General features: G+C 43.1%; 1 protein-coding gene and 1 long non-coding RNA gene across 6 annotated transcripts in view; one reads left to right on the top strand and one right to left on the bottom strand.

Moving 5' to 3' along the window:
* SRGAP1 (SLIT-ROBO Rho GTPase activating protein 1) overlaps positions 1-20550 on the top strand; it is a 110975-nt gene that overhangs the window by 63507 nt on the left and 26918 nt on the right. For all 3 annotated transcript variants that reach the window (XM_083699053.1, XM_083699055.1, XM_083699054.1), the window contains 5 exons: positions 4401-4463; positions 13378-13560; positions 13952-14080; positions 15816-16037; positions 19298-19399. In XM_083699053.1, the coding sequence (XP_083555179.1) occupies positions 4401-4463; positions 13378-13560; positions 13952-14080; positions 15816-16037; positions 19298-19399 (699 nt within the window). The remainder of the gene's footprint in view (positions 1-4400; positions 4464-13377; positions 13561-13951; positions 14081-15815; positions 16038-19297; positions 19400-20550) is intronic.
* Positions 11948-20550, bottom strand: part of LOC310825696 — a 43099-nt gene continuing 34496 nt past the window's right edge. For 2 of the 3 annotated variants that reach the window (XR_014555453.1, XR_014555454.1), the window contains exons 3-4: positions 13393-13528; positions 11948-12169 (exon numbers count right to left, since the gene is read on the bottom strand). This is a non-coding gene — a long non-coding RNA (uncharacterized lncRNA). Of the gene's footprint in view, positions 12170-13392; positions 13529-19266; positions 19385-20550 lie in introns of those variants that run through there. The other variant, XR_014555455.1, reaches the window with a different exon arrangement.

Genomic DNA, 20550 nt, shown 5'->3' with positions numbered 1-20550 from the left:
GAGGGTTGCCTATGCCTGGTTTAGGTCACAGTGGCCTAGAAATCCACTATGTGCAATCTTTTTTTCTACTGTCACAGACAGGAGAAAATCTTCCAATATTAGACGCCTGGATTCCCAGATTTCCCATTTTGCTGTACTAGTGCCTTTGAATTGAAGTGACTCTCCAGAGTTTAGATATACTCAGCAACAGCTAGTGAATTGGGGGCACAATATGGTCTTAGCTGCTACCACTTGCTTTGCTCACTAGGGTGACCAGGGTGTTGGAAGACACTGGGAGTGGGTCACTGTGCAGGTGGCATGGCTGCTGCCTGGTGCCCTTGTTCGAAAGAGGCAGGGAGGCAGAGCGTCAGAAAGGAACACATAAACATTACTTTGCATCTCAGGCTTCTTCTCTTCTCACATGCAAGCTGGGGACAGCCATTTCATCAGACTGCTTCCGTAGGAGAAATGGGAAGCAGGGCTCCCTCCATCTGATTGGCTGAAAGACCAGCTCCATCAGGCTCCACCCATCCCTGAAATGGGTCAGCCGGTTATTCTAGTATTATAATGACAGAAGATCTTAGACTGCAGTCCTACCCCACTTACCTGTTGAATTTTTATAGGACTTACTTCTGACTAGACATGATTAAGAAGCAATGTCATTCCACTTAATTTACCAAGTATCAGTTTGCACTCAAACTCCTCAGTGCATTAATAAACGAAGCCAGTTACTTTTTTGACAGGAAATGTGTATTTTTTTATTACTAGGTATTTTTTAAAAGAAATACATTATTAAAACAGATTAATAAAATAGTGTAAACTCTGGGAAAATTAATTAGGAAGAATATAGTGGCCTTAATTTAATACAAGAAGATTGGTTCAATCTGCTTCAATGAAGTTTTAATATGAGTCATCTCTGTTAAATCCTTAAATGTATTCATTAGTGAAATTATCAATACAAGTAGACATTCTCTATCAGCAAGGTTTTTCTTTCTTTCTAAAAACACACTGAGTACCTCATAGAGTTTTGTCACATATTTGCCAAAGGAAAACAGTCGTTTCCTTACATGCACACATCCTGCAGGGAGCTGTAGCCAACAGCCCTATGGACTATGGCACACCAATAAAATATAACACCAAATCCTACAATTTCAGCACAAATGTACGTCACCATAGTTCCTACAAGTATGTATTCGTCTACTAAGCACTTTTTCTGGTGTTTGAACTATTTTGATCAGCAGACTTTTAGTGGCCTTGAACAAAAATGTCAGAGGGCTGGGTGTTCTCCACATATGCACAATGGAACTATTTAATAATTGGATTCTGCCCATTTCTGTTTTTTAAAAAACAGGACCAAGTTTAATGTAAAATCAGTTGGCTTGCCTGTGGGAAGTACTAAAAGGTATAGGTGCAGGTTTCTGGGGTACAGGTACAAAAACGCAAAGTTAGGACAAAAAGTAATGAAAGCTAAAAAAAAGGAGAGAATTACACTGAAAGTCAGGATAATGCAGAAGGCTTCTTTTGGCCCCCTCTTTGTATGCTTTGGCACTGGTTTCAAGCCAGGCTTCTCTGCAACCTTTCTAACCTTTGTACATGCTGCAAGTCTGTAAATAGAGAAACCCACACAATCAAAGATGTAATCATTAATTTGATTGCACATGCAAATGAGAATTGCTTGTTTCCAAAAGATTGAGTGGAGATAATGAAGAGGGAGAAATTGTTTAATTCTTTATAAGGTGACATCTGGGTCTCCAATTAATAGCACAAAAAATGTAGTGTTTATAAGCTAGTCCCTCCATGTTGAATTGACTTGAAACTGCCTGTACGGATGGAAAAGCAGTTCTATGCAGTGTGGTGGAGGGGCACAGCAACAAGTCTAGAGAGTGGAGAGTGTGAGAGGATTGTAAAGCAGCTAAGATCATGGAAAGCCAGTTTTAGGAACAATGTTGAAGAATTGTGTATTTTCAGGCAGCAGCAGAGTGTCCTAGGAGATTTAAATGCCCTTCCACTGATTCCAGGACACTCTCAGAACACTCTGCTGCTGACCTGAAAGTCAGCATTCTTCGGCGAAAGAACTTAAGCACTTTGTGCAACTTGCTAAACTAGAAGTCATCAGCAAGTTTGTTTAAATTTTCAGGCATTTGCCTGAACACATAAATGCTTTGTGTGTGGACAGGGGCAGGATTGCACATGTAAGCCTCACCCCCAACATCCTTGTGAATGTCATGCTACGAAGCACAGTGAAAATCTGCAGGGGACTTCCATTTGTCTTCACCTGAATGCAGGTAGACTCCCCTGTGTGCTCAGGGACCTGGCTTTATTTGTGCTTTCCAGCAGATGCAAATAGCAGCTGCCTGTAGGTCTTCCTTGAGCAACACAGAGACTATGGGGAGTATGCTGTGCACAGGGTTGTTGGGGGCAGTGCGTGCATATGTGCCCCTGCTGCCACCCACATGTCAAAAACCTCAAGTATGCAAGGTTGCACATTTTTATCATAAATAACACTACGTTCTTGAAAGCATTACATGTATTACTTTAGGCCTTAATATGAAGATGGGACGCGGGTGGCACTGTGGTCTAAACCACTGAGCTTCTTGGGCTTGCCAATGAGAAGGTCGGCGGTTCAAATCCCCACGACGGGGTGAGCTCCCATTGCTCGGTCCCTGCTCCTGCCAACCTAGCAGTTCGAAGGCACCCCAGTGCAAGTAGATAAACAGATACCGCTGCGGCGGGAAAGTAAATAGCATATCTGTGTGCTCTGGTTTCCGTCATGGTGTTCTGTTGCGCCAGAAGTGGTTTAGTCATGCTGGTCATATGACCTGGAAAGCTGTCTGTGGCAAACGCCAGTTCCCTCATCCAGAAGCAGTTTAGTCATGCTGGTCATATGACCTGGAAAGCTGTCTGTGGACAAACGCCAGTTCCCTCAGCCTGAAAGCGAGATGAGCGCCGCAACCCCATAGTCACCTTTGACTGGACTTCACCGTCCAGGGGTCCTTTACCTTAATATGAAGATGGTTAGAAAGTAGACCAGGGTCCACTAGTGGAGCACTGGCCAGTTTCTAGTTGACTACACAACTCTGAGAGTCTTGTTAAAGATGCCAGGCTTGGTAGGCCTTGGTTTGGTCCATCAAGGTATCTCTGTGTTCTTAGGCAAGAGTGACTTCTCAGGATCACATAACACAGAATGGTTAATTCAGACTGATAAGAGATCCTGAGGCTGATGGAACACAAGCAGTCTAGGTTTTGCCCTTATTTTAAGTAGCTCACACAAAACTGCAGTGAGCCCACTACCGTCTTAGTAGATAGTGTGTGAGTTCCATTGGCTAACATTTAGTACTACTCATAGATAAAAGCAGGTTTGAATATAAAATGGCATCGCCTGTGAATCTGTTAGATGCACAATCATTCTGTCTAATACAGCATATTTTTAATTTTCAAAAGGCTTATTACATCCTGAACTTTAGCCCTTCAGTTTGGCCCCTGTCTTCTAATTATGCTGTTCAGCTGTGTGAGAGCATTTTTTCTCCAGCTGTTGTCTGCCAATGCATCACTGAATCATTAATATTTGGAATAGTGAAATGCTGTCAAGAGAAAATGCCAAGCTCTCCACTGCACAGCCCTTCAGATAATATGAGTGAATGGTATAAAAAGGCACAACAGCAAATTTTGGTTGGGTTTGAAGTATGGCTGCACCCGGTGCTTTTTTTTTTCTAGAAAGGTGTCGGTACTGAGTGCCACACTTAAGTAACCCCTGGGGGGAAAAGCACTGCCTGCACCACGTTTTCATCCTGAAACATTTCCAACAAAAATTTAAAAATATATTTTTTTGGGGGGGGCAGCATCTTCTCCCTTGCTATGACTGTTTACAGCTCTTCTCAGCTACTGATTCCTCTCTGGGCTGCTGCTTAGTTTTTTCTCCAGTGTTCCTGGCTCCCCTGAGCGATTGCAGCCTTTTTAGAGATTGCTTAGAGATGTAATGGTATCACAGTGCCACATAGGCAATCAGGTTTAGTCTACAGGGTGATGTCACCAGGGGCCAAACAAAGCCTCAATGCCTTCACCCTGAATCAGCTTCAGGAAAAAGAAACGGCAGCCCATTGTTGAGCCAGTGCTGCCAACACTGGGCTGTTTTGCAGGGCTGTATGCAGTAGATTTATTTGCTTCAGAGTAGCAAAATGAAGACTGTTGGCTCAGTTGTCTTTCTAGCCGGCATGTATTCTCTTCCCTTATACCTGCCTGAATAACAACTTCACTTCCTTTCTCAAGAAGGCATAAAAGGTTGTGTGTGTGTGTGTGTGTGTGTGTGTGTTTGCTCAAATTTTGTTCCCTGCAAAACTTCAGTAAAAAAAGTACCTTCCCAACCCTCTTGATTCAGTTCTAGTTTTAAGTGATTCTTCCTAATAATTTATTTTTAATTACAGAGCAAAGAGATTGCATTCCAGCTTCATGAGGATTTAATGAGGGTTCTTAATGAGCTTTATACGGTAAGCATATTGATTTGGCTTTGCATGAAAGAATTGTTCATCGAAAATCCATTTTAACATGTTTGAATGTTTTTAATTGAGCTGACACGTCGTAGAAGAATACGGTGTGTTTCATTTGGTGACATCTTGACAAATAAGGCTGTTGAGGTGGTCTCAAAAGAGACATTCTTATGGGAGTCTAATCACCTTCAAGACTCGCTGTTCCTTTGAAATCTGCCATATGCTTAACTGGACTTTGGATGGTGTCTTGAGTTCCCTAGGTATGCTTAGTGCACTTAGGTGGTTCATTGTAATTTCACCTTTCCAGCAATGTCATGAACCATGGTTTCTAAGTGTTCCTGGACTTAACCTCACGTCTCCTCCCACCTGAAACAGTGCTATGTCAGTCGGAGCTTTTCACTGACATACATGGATGCATAATGTGGTTGCCTCTGTCCTCCTTGCATGGGAGCAAATTCCTTTATTGTCCTCACCCCAGTTACTACTCTTGAGAAGGAGCTTTTTGATATGAAGAGCTAAGCTTAAGCCTCTGAGGTTGGTGTACTCTTGCTCACTGGCTTCTAATTATTGTATGCCCTAATCTCTCATGGAAAAAACAGAGCACTTTACAGTAAATGTAGTACATGAATCTGTATGGAAATTCTGAGCAAGACCCATGTTCAACAAATGAAAAAAATAAAATGCATGCCATTGTTGGGGGTGCTGCTTCACTTGTGGTCTCATAGATGCTCGTTGTCCTAAGCCTTGCTCACTCCAGACATAGGAAGCTGCCTTATACAGAGTCAGACCTTTTTGGGGCCCATCTAGCTCAGGATTGTCTACCCTGCCTGGCCATGGCTCTCCAGGTTCTCTGGAGATGCTGAGATTTGAACCTGGGGCCATTTGCATGCAAGGCAGGAGCTCTACCTCTAAGCTATGGGCCACCCCATGTCTCATAACAATCCCCCCTCCTTAAATAGTTCAAAAGAAAAGTTGTAAACAGTTTATAAATAAAATTGTGTTATTTCAACAGGAAAAGGTAATTTGATGTTTTGTTCCATAAAGCATATTATATTAGCTCTTTAGTAGAGTTCAGAGTAATTAGATGCTGCAGCACCTTTAGATAATTTAGTATTGACTCCCCTTTTTATTGTTTTTATAATGTAAATAAGAATGTTTGTAAACACTGCAAAATCAAGGTTAGCTGTGTAATTTGGAGTGGCTTCTGTGGTTTGTGGGTTACAGGTATAATGAAATACAAGTCGAAATAAAAGCCTGCCATTATTTGCAGCTGAGTAGTTCAAAAGCACATCAAAAGTGCAAGTAGATAAATAGGTACCGCTCCGGCGGGAAGGTAAACAGCATTTCCGTGCGCTGCTCTGGTCCACCAGAAGCGGCTTAGTCATGCTGGCCACATGACCCGGAAGCTGTACACTGGCTCCCTCGGCCAATAAAGCGAGATGAGCACTGCAACCCCAGAGTCGGCCACGACTGGACCTAATGGTCAGGGGTCCCTTTACCTTTTAAAACAGAGAAAAAGATTAACTAATTGCATACTAAAATTCTATATTTGCCCTAACATAAACCTCTAAGTAGGTAGGTCTGATGTTCTTTCAAGTTTTGCCACCACCACCACCATTTGGGCAGGTAAAGGAGATTGCCCACCTGTCTACCAGGTAGGACAGCAGAGTTTGCTATTCCATCAGTGGTCCGAAACAGCAAAGCAACAAGTGGGTGCTTCTAGAATACCCATGCCTAAAACACCACTCTTCCTTCGCCTAGAAATTTAAGTGTTGGAGCCCAGAGATGGGATCCTTTTGACAATGCATTTTATTTTTAACTGGTTTTACTTTACTTTAAATATGTAAATATGTTTTACCTCGTCTGAACATTTGGAGGCAAATTGATGTAAAGCTAAAATGAACAGTAAAATAAAACTCTAGCAGCTATTAATTTGTGCGTTTTGAGACATTCTGTGTAGGCATATATCCTACCAAGCAGTGTCTGTTGTTGATAAAGGGTTGTATCCAACTAAGTTCTACTTGGACTAGACACATTGAAGTGAATGAACCTAAGTCACATCCATTAATTCCAGTGAGTCTACTCTCCAGTATGCCTAGCATTGGCTACAGCCCATGGATATTGGTAACAAAAGCCAGAAAACACTCAGAGCCCTGTTGGCACAGTGCCTTCATAGAAATAGAAATTTGTTTCAAGTAAATGAAAGGTGAATATCTGTTTCTGCAGTACGTGGCCCCAGTGGTTTGCCCAGTTTCTTGTACTTGTTTGATGAAATGAACAGTTCCCAAAAGGACCTATTTTAAAATTTAAATGACTGGTTCCTGATTAGCATTCAGGTGTGCCATAGAACTGTGGAGTCACTTGGTGGAAAAAAAGGATTAAAGTTTTAAATCTACTGCAACAGACTGAGGAGGAGAGATTTTTAATCTCAGTGCTGCCACAGTATAGTGGATTATTTTGTTCAAAGGTATCTGTAAAAGTAAGCATTTCTATGACATTAAAAAGTTACTCCACTTGAAAGTAGATGATAATAATAATAATAATAATAATAATAATAATAATAATAATAATAATAATTTATTTATACCCTGCCCTCCCCAGCCAAGGCTGGGCTCAGAGCGGCTTACAAGCAATAATAAAAACAAGATGAATGGTTACAACTTAAAAACAAAAATAAAATACATTAAAATAATGGAACATTAAAATATTAAAATGTAGCCTCATCGCAGGAGGAGAAGGAAAAGAAAGGGGGGAAAAAAGAGAGAGAGGGAGGGAATCAAATTGGCTCCAAGCCAAAGGCCAGGCGGAACAACTCTGTCTTACAGGCCCTGCGGAAAGAAATCAGATCCTGCAGGGTCCTGGTCTCATGAGGCAGAGCGTTCCACCAGGCCGGAGCCAGAGTTGAAAAGGCCCTGGCTCTGGTTGAAGCCAATCTAACTTCTTTAGGGCCTGGGACCACTAGGGTGTTGTTATTTATGGACCTTGAGGCTCTCCGTGTGGCATACCGGGAGAGGCGGTCCCGTAGGTACGAGGGTCCTAGGCCGTGAAGGGCTTTAAAGGTCAAAAGCAGCACCTTAAATCTGACCCTGTACTCCCCCGGGAGCCAGTGCAGCTTGAAAAGCACTGGGTGAATATGCTCCCATGGCAGAGACCCCGTGAGGAGCCTCGCTGCAGCATTCTGTACCCGCTGGAGTTTCTGGGACAACTTCAAGGGCAGCCCCGCATAAAGCGAATTACAGTAGTCAAGCCTGGAGATGACCGTCGCATGGATCACTGTGGCCAGGTCGGGGCGGGAAAGGTAAGGGACCAATTGCTTGATGCGGCGAAGGTGGAAAAATGTCGCCTTGGCTGTTGCTGTAACTTGCGCCTCCATGGAAAGGGAGGCATCAAGGATTACACCCAAACTCTTAACGGAAGGCAATGGCACTAATTGGGCCCCCGCAAGAGAAGGGAGTTGGTCCCTCATCCCCATGCCATCCCGACCTAGCCATAGGACCTCTGTCTTCGAAGGATTTAGTTTCAAGAATATACCAATTTGAAATAGGAATATATTTATGGGAGGGCAAACTGGGGCAGTTGCCCAGAATGGCAAATCTGAGGAGGGAACAAGCTGATTTGCTATCACATAAATACCATATTTACTCAAATGTAATGTGCACCTTTTTTTGGCCAAATTACGTTCCAAAAATTAGGATGTGCATTAGATTTGATGGCACATTAGAGTTGCCTAAATACGGTACATCTGTGGCTGGGGGTTCCCTCTTCACACAACCAGGAGCAGGGGATAAAGTCTTCCAAGGCTTAGCATCACTCAACCCAGAATTGCACCTCGGCCATTATTGTTCACCTGGCTCAACCATACCAATGCATCAGAGCTGCATGGACTCTTCTGGAGCTTCTGGAGAACAGGACAATGATGGGTGGCCACGCCATCACCTTGAGGTCTGTTTGTTACCTATGCAGTGGCCTTACCAAGAGAGAGAGGAAGAAGCCTGGGGAGCGGATGGCAGAGCATCAAAAATCAGCACTGACTGACCTCTTGTGGTCGCAAGCCTGCTGGCATGATTGGCATCCTTCCTCCACCTCCTGCTTGGTGGTTGTTTGGGCACAAGTCATGCCCACCCTCCTTTCTTTCCAGGCAGCCCTGTGGAGTCCACTGTAACATAACTGTGTGTGTGGTTGGAGTTAAGTCAAGAGACCCTGCACATTTTGAAGAGCTGGGATCTGGAAGAAGGAGTGGACAAATGGAAGCAGCAAATTTCTTCTGCCCCTGGGCAGCAGACACCATTATGCACCACTATTTGGAAAGCAAATTACAAGGGGACTTAAAATTTGAAGAGAAGTCAGGCCAGCGTGTGGATAAAATAGCTTGTAAGAGTCTTGATTGAATTATTTAATGGGGACCAAATTAGCAAAATGGATTCTCTCAGATAGATGCATATTGTGTGGATTTCAGCTTAAACACAAGCAGTGTCCATATTTCAGTCTAATACTTACTAGTTGAATTTCACTACTACCTATAGAGATCTACATTTTAGTATTTAGTGCAGCTCATTCGAATCCTGTTAATTTGTGGCACAGTGTTATATTGCAAGTGGTACTAATTGCTTCATGCTCCACTTCTTGTTGCTATTTGGACTATTAACAACTCACTGCTTTAAAAAATGCACTATGTTCTTTAGACTGTATGCATTTCCCTTTATGCCAGGTTTTTTTTTTTCCATTTTCAAAGACACAAGGCAGAGGCAGCTGGAAAACAAATCAAACTTTTGAGAATCAAGTCATAGTTGGTTAGTTTGTCTGTGGGACAACAACTCATAGTAGCTTCATGAACAAAACATGGCTTAGTGACATTTGTGAACCAGTCCATTTGTCCATCTGCGGAATATGAGAATATTGCTAACAATATGACTTCAGAATTTATAAATCAAACAAAAGCTTCCGCCCACCACACCCAAAAAAGGTCAATAGGCAATATTATTAAATTGGTAAGGGAAGTGAGAAGTGAAGGGGGGAGAAATCATTTTTAAAATAAATCCTGATTGGCTGGCTATCGGCTTGACCGATCACAAGTGGGTAAGGAGGCAGTCCACCAGGGCCTAACACTTTTTGCCACGTGCGTTTTCTTGCAACAGTTTCTGATGGGAGAGGGCGATTGCTGAGGCTCATGTTTTGACCAGTTGAGCCTGCGATCCCCCAGGTCAGGAAAGTGCAGTGGTGGGATGGAATGGGTAGGGCTGGGCGAGCCGTAGCTGGCTGTTGCTGCCACCAGTGCTGGGCCCAGGGGCAGCCTGAGCCAGACTTTGCAAGGCTCAGAGTGCAATCCACCCCAGCGCCTAGTGGATCAGGGTCTTCGGATGTTGCCGAGCAGCGCAGGGCCCATTGGCAGCATTGGCCCAGCTCTGCAAGGCATGGAATGAAATCCACCCCAGGCCTAGCCGAGTGGGGTCATCTGGTGCTGCTGACTTGCATCTGGCAAATAACTACCGTATTTTTCGCTCTATAACACGCATCCGACCATAACACGCACGTAGTTTTTAGAGGAGGAAAATCCGTAGGCATGCCACCCGTAGGCATTCCCTCCATAACACACACAGACATTTCCCCTTACTTTTTAGGAGGAAAAAAGTGAGTGTTATGGTGCAAAAAATATGGTAAATGTCTACTCAGAAGAAAGCCGCACTGAGTTCAGTGGGCCTTACTCCCAGGTAAGGATGCGTGGGGCTATAATATTTTATCTAGGCAGCCAGGAATCCTCTGGATGACAAGATCTTTTTGCACCAGGTCAGTAAGGACTGCTTGCTTTTTAAAATTCTCACATATATATGGAACTCCCTGTGCACCTTTTGGACTGCTTCTGTAGCTTTCCCCCTCTGCATCAGATAACTGGGGTCAAATAAGTGTTTACTTTTTATAATACATGGAAGATGGATCTCCCTTGGGAGTTCTGGACTCTCCTTCCTTGGAGATTTTTAAGCAGAGGCTGAATGACCATCTGTCATAGATGCTTTAGCTGAGTTTCCTACATTGCAGGGGGTTGCACTAGAAAGATGACCCTTGAGGTCCCTTCCAGCTCTGTGATTCTATGTTCTTCTGATTCAACAATATTTCATTATGCTCTTATTATTTTATGTATTTGTATTTTGTATAAATTGTATAAGTTATAGATAAAACATGTTCCATTTAAAAACAAATCATTTAAATAGCTACCATTCTGCTGGTAGAAAGGGGCGTATGGACATAGCCGGGATTTTTGTTAGGGCAGCAGGCTTTTTGTTTGGGGGGGTCAGAACCTCAGATTTGTATTGATTTTTGCTTACTGGGGGGCAGCTGCCCCTCTTGGCTACACCCATGGGGGGCGCCACAGGAAGGAAACAAGGTCGGAAGGGGATCACAGTCAGGAAAAGGTTGGGAATCACTGATGTAAGGTATAATATGAAGATTCTTTTCAGCCCTGAGTGATTTCTAATCAAGTAACTTCCAGAATATATACGATTAACTGCAGTGCCTTTATTGGCAATAGACAAAATACATAGTGTAGTGTTGAGGATCACATTCTTACCTGTAAGTATACTGATTTCTGTAATTACTTGTTTCCAAGATTTTGTTTCCAAGACATTGGCACAACTGCACACATGACAGTGAGATCCATGCCCTCCACAGTCCCACCGGCACAATGGTGATACTGACAGCTGCCTTATAGTTCTCCTTGCCTCAGTGCAGACTGAAAGTTGAAGAAAAGCCATTTTAATGGGTCATGCGTTGACTACTTCCCCATGCCAGCAGCTCATTTTTAGCCACCTCATTATTAGATAATGAATTGTCATATCACTGACATGAGAATTTAGTCACACACTTGTAGTCAGTAGATAATGGATGTCATATGTTTAAGAAAAAAAGAACAGGTTAAAAGAGACGAGGTCACTGGAGTCTGGTGTGTTTCCCACCTCCTGTAGACATGGTTTTGGAGCATGAAAAGCCTTTTTGATTTTGAAAAGTATCTCCCTTTTGCTGAAGGGTTCTTTACGCAGTTGAAAGTCTTGCGTCTCTCTGAAGCTCAAAAACCCCATCCTTTGAGATGGACTACAAAGTGATCTTGCAGCATGTTCAGTACAAAAGTAAAAAGCTAAATAGCATGTGAAGCATGCAAATGGAATGAAAAGTATCTCCAAAATCCACCTCTTCCTAAGAATATTTTTAAAAACTGCAAAAGGCCCACAGGCCTTTTGCAGGATTTTAATATTCTAAAAAGTGAACTGTGTCCCTTGGCACAATTGATCTGAAAGGCTACTCTGTTTATATCTGTGTTCAAGCATACACTCTGATATGCATGTTCTTCAAGTCCATCTCTTGCTTATTCATTCAATAGGAATGAATTTCTGAAACACTTCAGTTTGGGAGCTTTATTTGAACTTGTGAAAGCAGAGCTACAACATGAAGCCAAGCACAGTGCATAGTAACTATGCAAGACGTATTTCAATGGATTTTATTTTCATTTAAATGCATTTAGTTTCACTGCTTTGACCTATGATCAGGCTTGAGACAGTGAACAAACAGCAGCAAATAAGCCTGGCCTGTAGCAGTTACACAAAAGGCCATGTGGTTTTGGGGGATGGGGAAAACCAATCCAGAAAGCAACCATGGCTTCCTCTAGGAGCAAACTCATGTGTTGGGAGCAGACAGAAAATGGAGCCAGGATGGGACCACTGCAAAAATAATAGGGATAAATCAACATACTTAGGAGACCTCCAAGATATGCAGAACTACTACTACTACTACTCATATTAATGTGGCAGAACATGCACAAAAAAAACCCTGCCCAATGTGGATTGATCATGCTGAGTAGCTACAGAATGGTTGACCGTTAATTGGAAAAGAAAAACAGATAACTGGAGGGCAATGGAAAGAGATGTTGTATTTTGTAGTTGGTCTCCTTTTGCTTACAATACTTGCAGGTGGGCATGCGTGGTTGCAGAAACCCTGAATAAGAACACTCCTGCTAGGAGGTATGGAGACCCTGCAGGATTTTGTTGGAAGTCTCATTTGTTAAAATTGTATTTATCACCCAAGGTCTGGAAACGATGCAACTGCTTTTCCTGAATAAATCATGCCCATAAATGTACTGGAGTGTATTTTATAGACTTTCTTTTTATCTTTTAAAGTAAGCCCTTGCATTTCCACGCGTTTGATGTAGCCGTTCCTACTTTTAAGGTTTCAAAACATTTTCTGAAAAGGATAAAATGTTGAATTTTATTGTATAATTAACAAATTAAATACAGCAGGTACTTTCATTTCCTTTCACTGTGCTCCTTATCTGTCAGTTTTTTTGTTTTTTTTAATGTTGTCTCTACCAGCTGCCTTATTTTACTTATTTACACAGTTATGTCTCTCTTCAGCCAAAAAGCTCCCAGAGGCAATTTTCATAAGTGTAATTTTGTAAGGGCTATTATACTTGCCTGGGCACTTCGAATTAAGGGGCAAAGTGCCCTTCTTATTTAAGCAGTCTGAGGTAATGATTCTCTACTAGAAGGGAACAACATAATGTTCAGGAGGGGAGGGAAAACTACTCACCTCTGTAAACTTAGAAAAATACTAGCTTCAGAGTTACAGACGTGAATGGCATGTAACTCATCTCTGTTAACCTGGTCATAGCTATGCAGTTCTTGCGATCAACCATGTGTGCCTTGCTTATCAAGGTAGATAGTGAAGATACATAGGGAATTATTCTCTGAGCCCCACCATTATTAGTTTATTTCTTCATAAGCTGCTCAGGTGTTTGAGCTGGTGCCCATTTAGAGGTTTTATTTATCACTTGGATTTTTTTAAAAAAATCTATAGCCTGCCCAGAGTCCAAAGACTAAAACAGGTAATAATTCATTTTCTCTAAGCTCACCTTTAACTTCTTCTGTCATAGGTCATGAAAACCTACCATATGTATCATACAGAAAGCATCAGTGCAGAAAGCAAACTAAAGGAAGCTGAAAAACAGGAAGAGAAGCAAATTGGGAGGTCCGGAGATCCTGTTTTTCACATTCGGCTGGAGGACAGACACCAGAGACGCAGCTCTGTGAAGAAAATTGAAAAGATGAAGGAAAAAGTACATTTATCCATTAATACCACTTAATCATTTGAAGTTAGTGAATTGTAGTTCTAATATTCTTCTGAGATGGGGGCATAGATCTGTTGTAAAGATGGCCAGTCAACAGGAGGTTGACTTGAAAGGGGATTGGAACTCCCATTACTGCTTTTGTTGTTTTATATTATGATTAGATCTTAAATCTAAGGCAGAATGAAGCTAGGCATACACAATGGAGACTTGAAAATAGCAACATAAAAGGATATTTTGGAAAGCAGCAGCAGTTTAATACATACTGACCATGTAGTCATTTTGCTGTTACTTTTTGAACAACAGTCATTCGTTTAGAATTTGCTAAGTGAGATAACTGGTGCATTTTTACCATATTTTAATGCTATTCTTTCCCCCTCAGCGTCAAGCAAAATATTCTGAAAACAAGCTGAAATCCATTAAAGCCAGAAATGAATATCTTCTAACCCTTGAAGCAACAAACGGCACTGTGTTCAAGTATTACATTCATGACCTTTCAGATCTGATTGATGTAAGTAGCTGGTATTCATGCAATTCTTACATGAAGGGGTCACAAAGCCTCTGAGCCCCCTACTCAGTGCCCCCTTGGCCTTGACATGGTTAGGGTGGGTCACATTAGGGTAAAGCTCACATTAATTCTGCTGGATCTAACTTGAACTCAGATCCCTTGAAAACAGTTGTGTACGTGTGTGTGCATGTACTTTCTCTTTTTCTGTCCCTCTGGGGCAGGGCTAATCTAGGAGAGAGTGAAGTGACCAGTGGAGGCAGCTACTGTTCAAAAATCCAGGTGTGCCCATGGGCCTAAAAAATTGTTTGACGCTAAAGTATCCTGCTCTGATTAGAGCCAGGAGTTTGGAAGGACCTAAGACTGTGGCCTGATTCACACATCACTTTAAAGCAGAGCTACACTAAATTACAGGGACGCAGGTGGCACTGTGGGTTAAACCACAGAGCCTAGGACTTGCCGATCAGAAGGTCAGCGGTTCGAATCCCCGCAATGACGGGGTGCGCTCCCGTTGCTCGGTCCCAGCTCCTGCCAACCTAGCAGTTTGAAAGCACGTCAAAGTGCAAGTAGATAAATAGGTACCGCTCCGGCGGGAAGGTAAACGGCGTTTCGTGCGCTGCTCTGGTTCACCAGAGTCATGCTGGCCACATGACCCGGAAGCTGTACACCGGCTCCCTCGGTCAATAAAGCGAGATGAGCGCCGCAACCCCAGAGTCTGTCACGACTGGACCTAATGGTCAGGGGTCCCTTTACCTTTACACTAAATTACAGTTTAAATGTGAACACACAGCATGTGGGTGCACACTGCTGAAAATGCAGGTGCTTCTTTTCTTCATGCTGTGTTGGGAAGCAAGCCATTTTTTTGGAGAAGCAGTTGTTTGTTGCTGAAGGGCATCCCTTAACATCCGGACAAACTAATACTAACTAAAGTTCCATTAGATTATTATCGAGACCTACATTGGCTCCCAGTATGTTTCCAAGCACAAGTCAGAGTGTTGGTGCCGACCTCAGTAGCGCATGCCCTGTGAAACGCCCTCCCATCAGATGTCAAAGAAATAAACAACTATCTGACTTTTAGAAGACATCTGAAGGCAACCCTGTTTAGGGAAGTTTTTAATGTTTGATCTTTTATTGTGTTTTTAATATTCTGTTGAGAGTCGGCCAGATGGGCTGGATATAAATAAATTATTATTATTATTATTATTATTATTATTATTATTATTATTATTATTATTATTAAATATTACCATTTGTGTGGGAAACACACAGTGTTTTGTAAACATTTCCCTTACGCACAGGCACTGCAGGTCTATATGCTATATGTTATGATTAGGTTGACCATATCTCTTAAAGTTTTTCTTGTGATAATAGGCATGCATTATACAATGGATAGCCCATTTTCATTAAATATTCTCATTCCTTATACAAGAATTGTGTTTTGTTAAATTAAAAAAAACTGTTTAGAAGCATAAGATAAATTTGGAATAATGTAATGATCAAATAAACAAACAATTGTAGTGCACAGTTCCATGTGATCCAACTTTTCTGTCTTCAAAATGGTATAATAAATTGTACTATGGTAAAGATTAAATAACATTTTGTCAGGCCCATTGAAAGATAAATATTTTTACTATGGATGGTTTCTCTTATTAAGTGCTTGTTTGTTCATTAGATAGTACTGCTGAAATTTGCTTTCTGCTTTTTTAAAAAACACAACTTCTTCTCCTTCATATTCTGTTAGTGTTGCGATCTTGGATATCATGCAAGCCTGAACAGAGCCTTAAGAACATATCTCTCTGCAGAGTATAACCTTGAAACCTCTCGACACGAGGGTCTGGACATCATTGAAAATGCTGTTGACAATTTGGAACCACGAAGTGACAAGCAGAGATTCATGGAAATGTATCCGACAGCCTTTTGCCCTCCAATGAGATTTGAGTTCCAGCCCCATATGGGTGACGAGGTCAGTAGCTGTTGACTTTTCATAGACAGAAAAGGATAAAAATCCAAACAAATTTTTTGTTTGTGCCTGGATGAGCACTTCCCTCTGTTGTGAACTTTGATTTCCTTTTTGTTCATGTCTAGCTTTTATCTACTCAAATAAAGGGTCTAGCTAGGGTAAAACGAGAGCCAACATTATTCATACAGACGCAAGAAGATCAGCAAACAAACTACACCAAGAGAATGTTTTGTGTAGAACTTAATTTGCCAGCTGCTCTAAACAAATCCCATGCCAAATGAACCCTTCATTACTGCGCATTGAAATCTGCCACAACATGGGTAAACTCTCTGCAGCTTGGCCAAGTAGCTTTCGGCATACAAACAGAGCAAGAGGAAAGTTGTTTTTATAGCATTCTTATGCTGCTCGTGTTTCTCTAGAGCATCCCTGAGCATCTTCAAAAGTATGGTGAGACACTGGCTATTAACATACAACTTTTTGGAAACTTGGAGACGGTATTAGAACCATCTTCCTACAGTACACATGTTCATTTTTTGTGTCTTCCCATGGCCTTTAGTCAGACTCTATACCTGCAAATTTCCATGCCACGTCAAGCGATGCTGGGAAAAAGATGAAACCAATATCCAGAACTTTATCCTGATTTCTGTAATAGATGTGTAAATATGTGGCTCTGTTGGGTGTTGTCTATGTGTCCATGGTGATTATTACTGTTAACTCCCCATCTGTGCCTCAAATACACATGCCTAAAACAGTTCCATTTTACACATCCATATGATTGCTGTCATTCCCGCTATTTCTTTTTCTTATATGGCTATCTCATAAATGTATGTACAAACTAACACATAAACACACAGTAACAACCATACATCCCAGCGGGAGCCACTCTGCTGAGAGTCTGAGGGCATACTTTGCTGCCTCCATTGCATCCTCATTATGATGTCCGGCAGAGCTTTTCCTGGTTGTACGGGGCCTTTTACAGGCTGGCCCAAAGGAGGTGGTAGAACCAACAGTAGCTCGCTGTGACTTGTTTGCAAAGCATTTTGAGGATAAAATTGCTTGCATCCACCAAACCTTGACTTGACTCTGCTGTAATAGCAGATGAATCTTATGGGGTGTCCAGAGCACAGTCTGGTCCTGTTGTGTTGGATGAGTTTCAGTTGGTAAGGCTTGAGGATGTGGACACAGTGCTCAAATCCGTCAGTGCGACCACTTGTGCTCTAGATCCTTGCTGATAAAAACTAGCATGGAGTGAACAGCTGGCTGGTCCTGGGAGATGATCAATGCCTCTTTACGAGAGGGGGTGGTCCCTGCCTGCTTGAAGGAGGCAGTGGTAAAACCACTCCTTAAGAAACCTTCCCTGGATTTGGAAAACCTAACTACCTACTGATCAGTTGCTAATCTCCCTTTCCAGAGCAAGGTTCTGGAGTGAGCGGTCGCAGACCAGATCCAGGTGCTTTTGGAAGAATCTGATTTTCTAGATCCATTTCAGTTGGGGTTTAGGCCCAGTTTTGGCACAGAAACTCCTTTGGTCGTCCTGTATGATGACCTTTTGTCAAGAGACCTTTGTCCCTGACAAGAGAAACATGTCCCTGTTAATTCTTCACAACCTTTCAGCGGCTTTTGATACCATCAGCGATGGTATCCTTCTGGAGCGACTGTCTGAACTAGGGGTGGTTGGCACCGCTTTGCAGTGGTTCCAATTCTACTTGGATGGTTGTTCCCAGAGGGTGTTGCTTGGGGAATACTTTTCAGCCCCATGGAACCTTCAATGTGGGGTTCCACACGGCTCAATCCTATACCCTATGTTGTTTTACATCTACATGAAACCGCTGGGTGGGGTTATCTGGAGGTTTGAAGTACGTTGTCTACAGTATGCTGATGATACGTAGCTCTATTTCTCCTGTACATCTGCAGGTGAGGCAGTGGAAGTGCTGGACCAGTGTCTTGCCTCAGTAATGGACTGGATGAGAGCCAACAAACAAACTCAATCCAGATAAGACTGGGGCACAGTTAGTGGGTGGTTCCCTAGACCAGATGGGTGGGAGGTTGCCTGCTCTTGATGGGTTACACTTCCTCTGAAGGAGCAGGTTCATAACTTGGGGGTACTCCTGGATCCTTTGCTGTCGCTGAAGGCTCAGGTGGCCTCAGTGGCCCAGAGTGCCTTCCATCAGCTTTGGCTGGTGGCCCAGCTACACCCCTATCTGGACAGGGATAGCCTGACTACTGTTTTCTATGCTCTGGTAACCTCAAGGTTAGATTACTGCAATGTGTTATATGTAGGGCTGCCTCTGGAGATGGTTCAGAAACTTCAGCTAGTGCAGAATTCAGGGGCCAGGTTGCTCACCAGAGCAAGATGGTTTGAGCATATTACACCTATCCTGGTCCGACAACACTGGCTACCAATTCATGTCAGGGCCCAATTCAAAGTGCTGGTTTTGACCTATAAAGCCTTAAGTGGCTCAGGACTGCAATACCTCAAGGACTGCCTCCTTCCATATGAACCTACCCAGACTCAGATCATCTTCTGAGGCCCTTATTCATGTGCCTCCTCCTCAAGAGGTCTGGAGGGTGGCAACACGAGAACTTCTCTGTAATGGCTCCCCGTCTATAGAATACTCTCCCAAGGCAAGTTCACATGGCACCTTCATTATACACCTTTAGGTGCCAGGCAAAAACGTTCCTTTTTAACCAGGTGTTTGGTTGATTTGATTGACATCCTATGCCCTTTTAAAACGTGCGGGGGTTTTTTGGGGGGGGGAGATATTGGGTTGTTGGTTTTCTTTTGATTATGTATTTTGTGGTTTTATATTTTGATTTTATTCTGTGAACCTCCCTGAGACCTCCAGGTATAGGGCAGTATATAAATTCAATAAATAATAATAAATAATAATAATATATGGAACAAAACCACTGACTGGACAGAACAACCCAGTGAAGACTGAGCATGCTCAGTGCTGACTGACTGCTGAGGGAGTAAAGAAACACCAGGTGGGAAATGGAATGCAGTGGCTGGAATCCTGAACAGGGAGAACTTCACACTGCAACATTATGTTGCAGGTTCCATTAGTTTGGTTTGAATATTTATTGCCTTTAAGTAAGGCAGCATAATTTGCATCACTTATTTTATCCTTTGTCCTGACAATTGCTGAAGTGATCCATTGAATACAAGCAGAATCATAGATACATGTGTTGGTGAACTCCCCCCCCCCCCCCCGCCCCCCAAATTTTTTACCTAATCTCTTTGTTTGATATTTCATATTCAGGTTTCTCAGGTCAGTGTCCAGCAGCCAGTCCAAGGGGAACTCATGCTTAGGTATCAGCAGCTTCAGTCACGACTGGCCACATTGAAAATTGAAAATGAGGAGGTAAGATGGACTGCAGCTCGTCAGGCGTAGTGTTGGCACTCCACATAGTGTCTGACAAATATCAGGGCCTACTAGCCATGACCCCAAGATTTTTGAAAATATTCTATTTGGCACCAAAAAGGAGAACATATATAGAGAAGCAGACCGTTGTTCCATATAGCTCAGTACTCCCTGCTCTGACTGGCAGTGGCTCTCCAGGGTTTAAGGCAAGGGACCTCCCCAGCCTTACCTGGAGCTGCCAGGATCGAACCTGAGACCTTCCGCGTGCAAAGGGGATGTTCGTCCATTGAGCCACTGTCCTTCCCGGGAGGAGACAAAACAAAACACCGGCATGGAAGGTTGAAGCGATTTTAGTGTCGTGCTCAAAACATGCTTTGTTGGGGGCCAGATGCCATTGGAGGAAAGAAAATGAAGGTGGCATGTCCACTTCACCACAGGGGGAATAAAGTAACACTCACTTAGGCAAGGCTACTGCCCAGGCTGGCATGACCTTTTTCTTTCAAGGAAACAGCCCTGAAAGGGGATGCGCTGGATCAGGTGGCTCTGAATCAGCTTTTGTTTCAGCAGATTGCTGCTTGCCCTGCTACCCAGAACACGCAAAGAGAGGCTGCTGTAGCCCTGAGATAGGCCAGATTGCCTGGCAGGCCCAGTTGGGCCCTTCAGAGAACCTGGCCCTGCACTTCTCCTTTCAGGGCCAGTTTTTTTAAAAAGGGGGGTGGACCAGCGCTGTTTCCCTTCCCTCCTTTTCATAGGATCCAGAGCGAAAAGGAGAAGCGCTTGGCAGCTCCATAGTAGGCCTCTCCTTCTGCTTCTTCCTTCAACAGCCTTCCCAGAAAGCTCACGGGCAAGGAGGGCCAGACCACCAGGGAGATACACGGAGGAGGTGCTGCCAGGGTGGCTTGGAGAGTCTCAAAGGGGAAATCGCACAGGGCCTACTGAGCACAGGCATATACAGTGGTACCTCGGGTTACATACGCTTCAGGCTACATACGCTTCAGGTTACAGCCTCCACTTACCCAGAAATAGTGCTTCAGGTTAAGAACTTTGCTTCAGGATAAGAACAGAAATCGTGCTCCGGCGGCATGGCAGCAGCAGGAGGCCCCATTAGCTAAAGTGGTGCTTCAGGTTAAGAACAGTTTCAGGTTATGTAC

Source organism: Podarcis gaigeae (genome assembly GCF_964106915.1).
Source record: "Podarcis gaigeae genome assembly, chromosome: 10".
In the NCBI taxonomy this organism is placed as follows: Eukaryota; Metazoa; Chordata; class Lepidosauria; order Squamata; family Lacertidae; genus Podarcis; species Podarcis gaigeae.
This window is presented reverse-complemented; position numbering and strand designations above follow the sequence as displayed.